The 12,700-nt window shown below is 36.3% G+C and overlaps 1 protein-coding gene across 1 annotated transcript; it reads left to right on the forward strand.

Annotated features, from left to right (window-relative positions):
- Positions 1–457: 457 nt before the first annotated feature.
- On the forward strand, positions 458–12,315 carry LOC138884206 (uncharacterized). Its single transcript, XM_070165264.1, has 6 exons — positions 458–603; positions 646–855; positions 954–1,150; positions 1,266–1,691; positions 1,798–2,279; positions 12,022–12,315. Exons 1-6 carry the CDS (start codon positions 458–460, stop codon positions 12,313–12,315), a joined length of 1,755 nt encoding a protein of 584 aa, XP_070021365.1.
- The last annotated feature ends 385 nt before the right edge of the window (positions 12,316–12,700 follow it).

The following is a 12,700-nucleotide window of genomic DNA, read 5'->3' on the forward strand; positions in this document are numbered from 1 at the left end:
GCTGATTCTATATATTGGTGGTAAACACAAAAATACCATCAATCATGTAAATTTATTCAAAGATCTTAAGGGAACCCTTGTGACCCAAGGGAACTAGATTTAAGTGCCACAACGGTACCGAACTAGTATCAATTTTTTGTGTCTTACTATTGCTCTTTACTGCTTTTACTCTTTCTGTCTCGTGGTTAGTCAACTAATACTCATATTAGTCGACTAAATTTTAATTAGGAAACAATTCACCCCCCTTGTACTTTCAATTGGTATAATAGCAAGGCTCACAATATGTGCTTTACCGCTAGTGAGAAAAAGATCAATGGGATCCGATACTGTTGTTGGTGCTCTCTTTCAAGAAGGAACCTCTCAAGTTCGACCTCCTTACTTCAATGGTCAACATTTTTCACATTGGAAAGTTTGCATGAAATAATACACCAAGTCATACGACAACAAAGTATGGCGTATGATAAAAAAGGAAAATCTTCCAATTCCTCCAACAAAAAATGCAAATGGTGAAATCATCACATCAACTGATCCTCTGGATTTGGACGATTACACTGATGAACAAGCTGCTATCATCACTGTGAATGTAAAAGCAAAAAATCTATTGTAAAACACTATAAGTGGAGAAGAATAAGAAAAAATATCCAGTTGTGAGACTGCAAAAGAAATATGGGATAAACTGGAAGTCACTTATGAAGGAACCAACAAAGTAGAAGAGACTAGAATAAATCTCCTGGTTAGGGAATATGAATTATTCCAAAAGAAGGATGGAGAATCTGTTGAAGAATGTTTTCTAGATTCAACAAAGTCCTTGGAGTCCTCAAATCTTTTGGAAGGCCTATTAAAAGTGGCAAACAGGTTAGAAAGATCCTCGGAAGTCTATCTACAATTTGGCAACCAAAGGTTATCGCTCTAGAATGTCAAGACCTGGACAAAATCTCCTATGATGAACTCAGAGGCGACTTGATTGCTTTTGAGAAAACTCATCTCTATAGACAAATTCAAGAGAAAAAGAAAACCGTTTCTTTCAATGCAACTATGGCTGAACCTAAAAATGAAGATGAAGTAGAAGGAGGAGAACAAGATGAAAACATTGCAATGCTCTCGCAAGTTATGACCAACTTAATGAGAAGAAACAAAAACTATAGTAGAGGTAAGTTTAAATTTAGAAAAGGAAGGGAGAGCAATGAAATAGATAAAAATGGTGGAAGATGTTACGTATGTGGAAAGCTCGGACACGTCCAAGATGACTGTCCGGAATTAAAAAGGAAGCATAGTAGGAAAGTACAAAAGAAGAAAACTTTTTGGAGCATGGAGCAACGAAGAGGAATTTGATCATGAAGAAATTGCCAATATGTGTTTTATGGATCTTAGCGACAATGAAGAACCAGATAAACTTGCACTAATGACATACAACAATGAAGAAGAAGATGATTCAAGAAGACCCTATTCACCGTTGGATGAAGGAACTAGTGAAGTACATACTCATTTATGTCCATCTTGTTATAAACTTCAAGAATTTGTTGATATTGCTCTTGCAGACATTGAAAGAGTAGTAAATGAACTCAGAAAAGTCAAAATCAAAAGAGAAAGAGAAAGAGAAAAGAAGGACTGCGCCCTGAAACTAGAAATATGCGAAGTTGAAAGTGATATACATCAAAAAGAAGTAAACGAACTCAGGCTTCAATTGAATGGTCTACAAAAATCTTCTAGTTATAGTTCAGTTCAAAATGTTCCTATTAAAAATAAAATAGCGTGCACCTTCTATGATAAAAATGGGCATAACACTAATAATTGCAGGAACAGAATTAGAGCTGAGAATAATTCTAGAAATGTCAACAACTCACCTTGCACCTACTGTGGCAAAAGAGGTCACGCCTCAAATCATTGCAGGTTCAAAAACAACAGGAGGTGGATTTGGAGACCAAAATCTTCAAATCAAACTAAAAAATCTAACCAGTCAGGACCCAAGCAGGCTTGGGTACCTAAAAATAAGTAATCATGTCTTGCAAGAACACCACAAGAAGAATCGAAAAGGAAAATGGTATCTCGACAGCGCGTGTTCCAGACATATGAAGGGTGACAAACAATTATTCAAATCAATCACCAAGCTAGATGGAGAAACAATTACATTTGGTGACAAATCCAAAGGAAATGTTATTAGTACTGGAAAGGTTCCTTTAAGCTCTACATGTGATGTGGATGAAGTTTACTTAGTGGATGAACTCGGGTACAATCTTCTCAGCACTAGTGTCAAGACCCAAACCGATAGGCCACGATGGGTACCCGGTACCTTACTCAACCGATTACCAACGTAACGTATCTTTCTTATTACATCATCATAAACACGTGACATACGGGCCTAATAGGCCAACATAATCATTTATCAACTCAAAATATAGGCCGACAAGGCCGTACAATCTTTCACATACATGACATATGTCTACAAGCCTCTAAGAATACATAAATATCATAAGAGTCAAGACAGAGTCTCGCCATACCAAACAATACATGTATAAATCATACTAATCAAACAAGCAACTCCGAAGCAAATGGAGCGCACCAACATCTTCCGCTGAGCTGATAGCCTACTTGGAGGGCTCTCGACCTTTCTATCTGGACCTGCGGGCATAAAATGCAGCGTCCCCAGGCAAAAGAGATGTTAGTACGAATAATGTACCGAGTATGTAAGGCATATAAATAAGTACATAAGAGACATGGAAGAAATATAGAGTACATGACCCAACCTGTAAGTCTGAATAACTTTGCAAATCATAAATTACTTTTAGCGTCATGCATATGCGTATGAATGTCATGTCGTGCATAGGTACATGTTTCATAACATCATCAGCCTCTGAGGGCATCCCATCATATCATATCGGCCACTGTGGGCAAAATCATCATCGTATACCAGCTGATCAGGTGGTGGTGCGTATATAACGCCATAACCTTTCCCATATCCCATACATATATATACATACATATATAAGCGTATATAACACCATTTGAATACATACATATATATGCATATATAACTCCATTTGAATACATACATATATACGCGTATATAATGTCGTTTGAATCATATTTAAGCCACTGTGGGCAACATTATCATCATATACCAGTTGATCAGGTGGTGGTGCGTATATAACGCTGTAATCTTTTCCCATATCCCATATACATATACATACATATATACGCGTATATAACGTCATCTGGTCATGGGTCAATGCACATGAATGCAATGCATGAAAAGTACGTTAATAAAATCTTTCGGAATTGTCATAAGACCACTTTGCCTTTGAGTAATATCTTAAAGTAACCTCTTTTCAACTTTCGTATTTTTCTGAGACCCATGAACAGATGATAAAATATTATGACACATGGAAATTCAAGAACATAGATATTTCTAATACTTCTATGAATAGAATCATTCATAGGATTTATGCATTTGCACGTTTCGCTCGTATCGTATGGATAATGCCAAAAGAAAGAAGGGATAGTCTTAACATACCTATTCCAAGAATTATTTGAACGAATCTGCTTTTGCAAAATAGGGATGAAATTTATTTTGCTTTCACGTTTTTTTTGGACCGATGAAAGGTGTATAGTGAGTCACCTTAGGGGAGGGGGAAGCTGCCACGTTTCTTGGGGGTATGATTTTGATAATTTTATCCACTTATTAGTTAACCGGGTAATATTATGTTACCCGGTAATTAATCAATTACTCGCATAATTTAAAAATTACCACAAATTACTTAAATTCTATTTATTTTCAAAATACTACATATATACTTTATATATTATACTACCGTGGTCATATGGTACCTCGCATGGTACTAGTTTATATTTATTGGGTATTATTACTTGACCCGTATTTTATCCCAAATCGGTAAACTTTGACGAAAATTCATTTTCTTTGACTTGCTTCCCCTTCCATCTTCACGAATTTACTCATCACTTGTGAAATAACATAATCCTTAAAATCTCCAAATAATATTTTTCTTGGACTGTTGTCAATTACCTTACGACAAATTCAACATACAATACTACGGGGTGCAACATCGTCGTAACTTATTACTGTAAAGCGTAACATTTTCGTAATGTAATACTGCTGGGTAGAACACTGTTGTAACTTAATACTGCAGGACGTAATATTACGGGGTGTAATATCATTCCCCCCTTTGAAACATTCGTCCTCGAATGTTGACTGATGCTCTTATCATTTTCGTAACTCATAGCTCTTGTGAATACATTAATACTATTCTTGCCATTCAAGCATTTGCTCTGTGAATAAATCCAAAGTCTAGGGTATTTCCCCCTTTAGTTGTTTTGCTCATATCATGACCTGTGGTCGAAATCTTCCTAATCTTGCAACTTCTGTTACCTCCTGTCATGCAGCCTGTATGACCCTGACTTGTAGGTGCACTTATGCGATTCATCTTTCCTTTTTCCTTTTATCTTTTAGTCGATCTTTAGGCCTTACTTTATATATACAAGGCTTAATAGGATGCCCCTCTAGGCCTCTATAGGTATACTGAAGTCCTTTGCTCGATACTTTGTATAACTTGCGAGTATGGCCATATCATATTTCATAGATCTGATTATCCATTCATATGACTTTACTGCATTTACATGGGTTATATCATACATTTTTTTTACTTCAATTTACCTCTACTGAGGTATGCTTACCAAGCTCTCAGTTACTTTTGTTTCCTATCATTTGGGTATAAATCTCAATCCTTCAATGCTCCTTCATTACCGTTCGTCTTAAGAATGGCGGCTTAATCTCATCTCATACTTTGTGACTTTTTTCCATCCATTATTGATTCGCCTCAATATTAATCTACAATATACCACTGATAACTTGAAACTTCTTACGTCATACCTTGCCACTAGGGCTTTACGTTCCATCGAGGAATATTTAAAGTGATTTTCCTGATTTACTTAGGGGTGATACTATACTTCAACGACCGTATTTTATAGCATCCCAATGTGATTCACTTATGTGGTTATTTTAATCTCGTACAATCCATGAAATTCTCTTCAAATCATTACTCACTCGAAGGCCTAAACGTCATCCTTTATTCATCACAATTACACTGTCATTGTACTATTAGGGCAGTATTCCATCTTTTCTAAATGCTACTAGTCTTAGACTCCTTTGAGTTTATTCAGGCTATACTGAGCTTTCTATAACTTAGAGAAACCATCAACTCTTCTTGTTTTCATGGGCTTAATCCCGAGGACTTATCCATTCTCGTCACCTTCTCTCTCGCCTTTTCTTATCCTTACTCTTGTCTTCCTAAAACCTTGTCGCTCTACCATACATTAGCTTGCGACCTATACATATCTATTTATACTATTCGCAACTTTCCTTCAACTTGCTTGCACCATAGATTTCCTTATGTTATTCCGGAACATCAAGTGAGACATCACATCGTCTCTAACTCTTCTTTACTTTCTTAGTCAAGCTTTTCGATATCTAGACCAAAGGCTGGAAGGTATGCTACTAATGATGCCGCTATTATTATTAGATAATGAATCCCAACACTTCTAGCCTTCTATCCGAAGTATGGACTATTCACATATTCTGCCTTGAGTATCTCGTACGCTGTTCACATTTACCTTTCTTATCTTAAAATCTCGCGTCGTATCTTCTATCTCTTTCATGACCTCTCTTCCACATAGGTATAATTCACGTCCATAACTTGAAGCTCTATTATAGTTCTTACACCTCAGGTGCATACACAATCCGGTGGGAGCTTCTTACTAACTTCTTTTGAGGCCGGTACTCTTCAGTTAGCTTCATCATAGAGCTATTATAAAATATGGCTATTGTACTATCTTTCCTATACCTCTACTACTTAAGAGTGATCCTGAAGTCTATAATTCCCTTGGTCCCTCCTATTTTGCTTAGTCGATGTAACTCTTTAGTCTCATCTTCTTTCTGATCAGCCTCTATATAGGCTTAAGATATCTTCCGACCTGCGGCTCCTAGTATTAATTATTACTTTAGCCTTTCATGGGCGTTATGTAATATCCATGATACAATCTTCTAACAATTCAATCCTTTGTCTATGCCCTGGGCTCAATTCTTCCTTTTTAACTTATACTGGAGTCTTCTATGGCTGTATGATTGTCAACAAATATGCTGCCTGGATAATGCTCCAAAATCTTGAGTGTATCCATCACGTACTAACTCTGGATCATTGATCAAATAATTCTTTCGTTCCATCTTAGCTTTCTCTCAACGCAAGCTATTACTTTTCCTGGTCCTTCTGCCCCTTGTTGCGTCCATACTTAACTCACCTTAGTGCCCACACTTGTAAAGTTTTCATACAACTCGTATGATCTCGAATATTACTTTTAATTCTTACTTCCCGTTCATTATCCACGGTAGGTGACACTTTCCTTTGGAATGCTTACAATGTTGTTGCGAGATTGTTGTTACACGACAATTTCCTCTTTAGGTAGTTTTGTTTAGGTTGAAGCCTTGTTTCTTATCTCCTCAGGTAGTCTTTCGTTGTAGTACTTAGGGAGAACCCTTGACTCTCGTAAAGTTGTGGGGTTATTACGAACCTTTTTGATGTCCTTACTTGCCTATAATCATCTGTAGTTGCTTACTTCTATGCCCTTGTGCTTGTATAGTTGCTTCTAAACTGATATTTTGACTGCCTTCCTAGTGGCACCTTTTTTTAATCCCCGTAACACTCATACAGTAGCTTTAACTATCCCGACTTTTGTTTGAATATATCTCAAGTATTATAATGATATTCTTCGAAGCTGAATTTTTCCATGTTAGGTTCTACTATGTTTATCATACACGATCTAATGACTCGTCTGCAACCTCCTATTTTTCCATAACTGGAATCTTCCTAACCAATTACTAACTACTGGTTGGCCCATTCTCATACCAATATTCCTCGTAATCTTTCTTGGGTTATTTCCTTTGTCTTAACTTATGTCTCGCACTGGCTCTTTATTTATTAATAACAGCTCGGGCAGGAATTTTCACTTCCTTTCTTTGACGTCGTGCTTGCACAATATTCTTGAATCGTAGCGTATCTATAAGATTTGGATAAGTGTCATCTCATTCCTCTTTCATTTATCGCATTCTTCCTTTACCACTCCATAGTCACTAGAACCACTTAACTCTGACTTAATGCCACATCACACCATATTCCCCCCTTTAGGGTGTACTAAAAGCCAAAGCCACGAGGATATACCTATAGATGTTGTACCTCTTCATCTTTGATGTTGTTTCTCAACATCAATGATACTTACTCGTGTTGCGGCAATCCTTCTGTACCAAGGATGACAAATACCCTTACTCGCGAGGGTGACACTTAGCGTAACTGGCACATACAGTCTCTTAAGCTTAACTTTGCTCACATTGCTTGCTCTAGGGAAACGTCTCCCTGAATGACCATTCTCAGAATTCATCATGAATCTTCTTCTATGGTCCATTCTATTACCACCGGAACAAAATCTGAAATTACTATGATGCCGAGTACTTTCCAATCATTCAGTCCTTAATTTATATTTAGTTTGTTTACTAGTTCATACTGATTTCTGCTACTCTGGAGATTAACTCTCCCCTCTGGTAGTCACGTTGGAGTCACAAACTTATTTCTTGAAATGAGGATATGACTTTATGGCCTATATTATTTTATTGTCTCAAGGCCTATCATTTTTTGTTTTTTCCTTCACTTGACTGTAAACTCTGTAATATTGTCATCATTTTTTTGACCTACCGTTGTCATCCGTGTATCACATCTTACTCATAATGCTTTATTAACTTTCTTCTCATCTCCCGCTAATTATCTATGTCCACTGCTTTACTCTGAAAACTCGAACAAAACATTCTTTTGCTTTTGGCTCCACTTGCTCCATCCCTTGACTCTTGTAGTTGCCTAACATTCTTTCTTTGCTTAGGGCTGAAGCCACACTAAGGTAATATTTATTCCTTTAAGGCTTCCAGTGCTCACATCTAGCTTTAATATTTTAGTGTGCACCATCTAGGTGTCTCACAAGGAGATCTATTAGCGCATTTGCAATATCCTTCAGAAATGTCAACTAAAGCAAACAATCCATTCACTATTTTGGGCCACTCTAACCCCCTCTGGATCATGATATCCCATCATTTTTCTTAATCTACACTTGTTAGCCCCCAATATGGTATAACTGAGATGGGTGTGGCCCATTATACATACCTCTGTTACTGTTGAATATAACTCAAAAAGCTTATATTCCTCTACCTCAATTATAAACGTTGTTAACCTTCATTAACTAGGCGCCTCGTACCCTTCTTCATCTTGATTTTTTTGCTTGTTGAAACTTGTATTTATCTTTTTAATCTCTCATTGTCTTTCACCATAAAGGTGGATATGCATTCTTGCTTTAAGGCTCCTTATCAAGAGTCTTACACCTTTTAATACGCACATGATCTGCTGAAGACCTCATATTTACTTATCATAAGCATGATACAAAGTCGAGTTCCTCTAATTCAACACTTCCACAACTATATCTCTTATCGATCATCTTTCTGAACGTAGGCATCATCTTATTACAAATAAAAATAGAAGCTCGAAACTTGAATTCTTATAAGTGAACTCTACCACACGATCTAGAGTAAGAAGAAAGAGTGATAGTCTTAAACGCCCTGTAGCCTCCTGCTTATAAGTGTGGTGCATGACACACCCATAAACAAGACTCTACTAGACACGGCTTGTAGACTCCCTAGGACAGAACTGCTCTGATACCACTTTTGTCACGACCCAAACCGATGGGCCGCGATGGGCACCCGGTACCTTACTCAACCGAGTACCAACGTAACGTATCTTTCTTATTACATCATCATATACACGTGACATACGGGCCTAATATGCCAACATAATCATTTATCAACTCAAAATACAGGACGACAAGGCCGTACAATCTTTCACATACATGACATATGTCTACAAGCCTCTAAGAATACATAAATATCATAAGAGTCGAGACAGAGTCTCACCATACCAAACAATACATGTCTAAATCATACTAACCAAACAAGCAACTCCAAAGCAAATGGAGCGCACCAACATCTTCCGCTGAGCTGATAGCCTACTTGAAGGGCTCTCGACCTGTCTATCGGGACCGGCGGGCATGAAACGAAGCGTCCCCAGGAAAAAGGGACATTAGTACAAATAATGTACCGAGTATGTAAGGCATATAAATAAGTACATAAGAGACATGGAAGAAATATATAGTACATGACCCAACCTGTAAGTCTGAATAACTTTGCAAATCATAAATTACTTTTAGCGTCATGCATATGCGTATGACTGTCATGTCATGCATAGGTACATGTTTCATAACATCATCAGCCTCTGAGGGCATCCCATCATATCATATTGGCCACTGTGGGCAAAATCATCATCGTATACTAGCTGATCAGGTGGTGGTGCATATATAACGCCATAACCTTTCTCATATCCCATACATATATATACATACATATATATGCGTATATAATGCTGTTTGAATACATACATATATATGCGTATATAATGCCATTTGAATACATACATATATACGTGTATATAGCACCGTTTGAATTATATTTAAGCCACTGTGGGCAACATCATCATCATATACTAGCTGATCAGGTGGTGGTGTGTATATAAAGTTGTAACCTTTTCCCATATCCCATATACATATACATACATATATACGCGTATATAACGCCATCTGGTCATGGGTCAATGCACATGAATGCAATGCATTAAAAGTACGTTAATAAATTCTTTCGGAATTGTCATAAGACCACTTTGCCTTTGAGTAATATCATAAAGTAACCTCTTTTCAACTTTCGTATTTTTCTGAGATCCATGAACAAATGATAAAATATTATGACACATGGAAATTCAAGAACATAGATATTTCTAATACTTCTATGAATAGAATCATTCATAGGATTTGTGCATTTGCACGTTTCGCTCGTATCATATGCATCATGCCAAAAGAAAGAATGGATAGTCTTAACATACATATTCCCGGAATTATTTGAACGAAACTGCTTTTGCGAAATAGGGACGAAATTTATTCTGCTTTCACGTTTTTTTTGGACTGATGAAAGAATTTAAACATAAAACTTTTGTTCCAATGTTTCTTGGATTGAATTGTTAGGAAGAAAACGTTTCTGCTTCTTGAAGTCTTGGAAAGAGACTTTGTTTTGAACTCTTTTTGGTTCAAATGGTTTTGAAAATGTTGAAAAGAAAGTGTTTCTGATTCTAATTGAAAATCAAATTCATACTAATGTCATAAATTGATCTTAGGTGGCCACATGTAAAGGTGTATAGTGAGTCACCTTAAGGGGGGGAAGCTGCCACGTTTCTTGGGGGTATGATTTTGATAATTTTATCCACTTATTAGTTAACCAGGTAATATTATGTTACCCGGTAATTAATCAATTACTCGCATAATTTAAAAATTACCATAAATTACTTAAAATTCTATTTATTTTTAAAATACTACATATATACTTTATATATTATACTACTGTGGTCATATGGTACCTCGCATGATACTAGTTTATATTTATCGGGTATTATTACTTGACCCGTATTTTATACCAAATCGGCAAACTTCGACGAAAATTCATTTTCTTTGACTTGCTTCCCCTTCCATATTCACGAATTTACTCATCACCTGTGAAATAACATAATCCTTATAATCTCCAAATAATATTTTCATTGGACTAATGTCAATTACCTTACGACAAATTCAACATACAATACTACAGGGTGCAACATTATCGTAACTTATTACTGTAAAGCGTAACATTTTCGTAATGTAATACTGCTGGGTAAAACACTGTTGTAACTTAATACCGCAGGACGTAATATTGCGGGGTGTAATAACTAGTCAACTATGTGACAATGACTATAAGGTTCGTTTTAAGAAACATGGCTGGTTCATAGAAGACGAATCAGGTAATATCATTCTCTCTGGCAATAGGGACAGAAATGTCTATACTATCAAAAACTTAGAAAATTTAGGGATCAAATTTGTCTTTATTCTATAATTGAAGATCCCTGGGTTTGGCGTAGAAAACTTGGGCATGCAAGCATACACACCATTCAAAAACTTTCAAAACATGACCTTGTCATTGGTCTTCCAAAACTAGATTTTTCAAAAGATCATATCTATGATGCATGTCAATTAAGAAAGCAAACTCGATCCTCTTTCAAAATTAAAAACATTGTTTGTACTTCTAAACCTCTTCAACTACTGCATATGAATTTATTTGGCCCACTCGAACTGCTAGTATTGGAGATAAGAAATATGCTTTTGTTATTGTAGATGATTTTTCTAGATTTACATGAGTTATATTTCTCAGTCATAAAGATGATGCCTTAGGAAATTTTGAAATCTTTTGTAAGAAGGTTCAACGTGAGAAAGGTTATTATATCTCTACAATCAGAAGTGATCATGGAAGAGAGTTTGAAAGTAGAGCATTTGAAATTTTTTGCAATGATCAAGGAATATCTCATAATTTCTCTTCACCTAGATCTCCTCAGCAAAATGGTGTAGTAGAGCGAAAGAACAGAACCTTGTAGGATATGGCAAGAACGGTGATAGTGGAGAACTCTTTACCTCACCATTTCTGGGCAGAAGCTATAAGTACAATGTGTCATATTATTAATAGATGTCTCATTTGCCCTATTCTCAAAAATACTCCCTATGAACTATGGAATGGTAAGAAACCAAACATCGGCTACTTTCACCCTTTCGGATGCAAATGCTTTGTACATAACAATGGTAAGGATAATCTGGGCAAGTTTTATCTAAAGAGTAATGAAGGTATATTTTTTGGTTACTCTCCCTCTAGTAGAGCTTACAGAGTTTACAATAAGAGAACCTTATGCATTGAAGAATCTATTTATGTTGTTTTTATTGATACTAACTCTCACCCAAGGAATGAACATGTTCCTGAAGATGAGGAAATTTCGTGTGCTCCAAAATCTGTTATTGTAGGAAAAAGATCATCAAACTAAGTCAGCTAATCAACAAAATCAACCAGTTGAAGCTCCTTCAGAAGATCATGACTTATCTCCACCAAATCAATCGACTAACATATCTTCTGGGAATACTCCAAATGAATGGAGGAACGAACCAGGATATCCTCGCAAATTCATTATTGGAGATCCACAAGAAGGAATAACTACCAGGAGATCACAAAAGAATACGTCTCATATAGCTCTCATTTCTCAAATTGAGCCCAAGAAGATTGATGAAGCTCTAAATATTCTCATTGGATCAACGCTATGAAAGAAGAAATAGATCAATTTGAGAACAAAAGTCTGGGAATTAGTTCCAAAACCCCAAAACTCCTCTGTTGTTGGGACTAAATGGGTGTTCAGAAATAAATTAAATGAATCAGGCCAAGTCGTTCGAAATAAAGCAAGACTAGTGACTCAAGGTTACTCTCAACAAGAAGGAATCGACTATGATGAAACCTTTGCACCTGGGCCCCTTTTTGACTTGTTTAGGACCACAAATTTCAAAAGTCTTCCTTTTTTATTAAACTTCATGCCCAGTCAAACAAGTTCATATAAATTGGAACGGAGGGAGTAATAGTTTAATTTATACAATCGGTCAAATAAAAAGATTTGATTCTTTTTTCAATGGCTATATTTTTTATGGAATAATGTTA

This window comes from Nicotiana sylvestris, chromosome 2 (genome assembly GCF_000393655.2).
Source record: "Nicotiana sylvestris chromosome 2, ASM39365v2, whole genome shotgun sequence".
Classification (NCBI taxonomy): domain Eukaryota; kingdom Viridiplantae; phylum Streptophyta; class Magnoliopsida; order Solanales; family Solanaceae; genus Nicotiana; species Nicotiana sylvestris.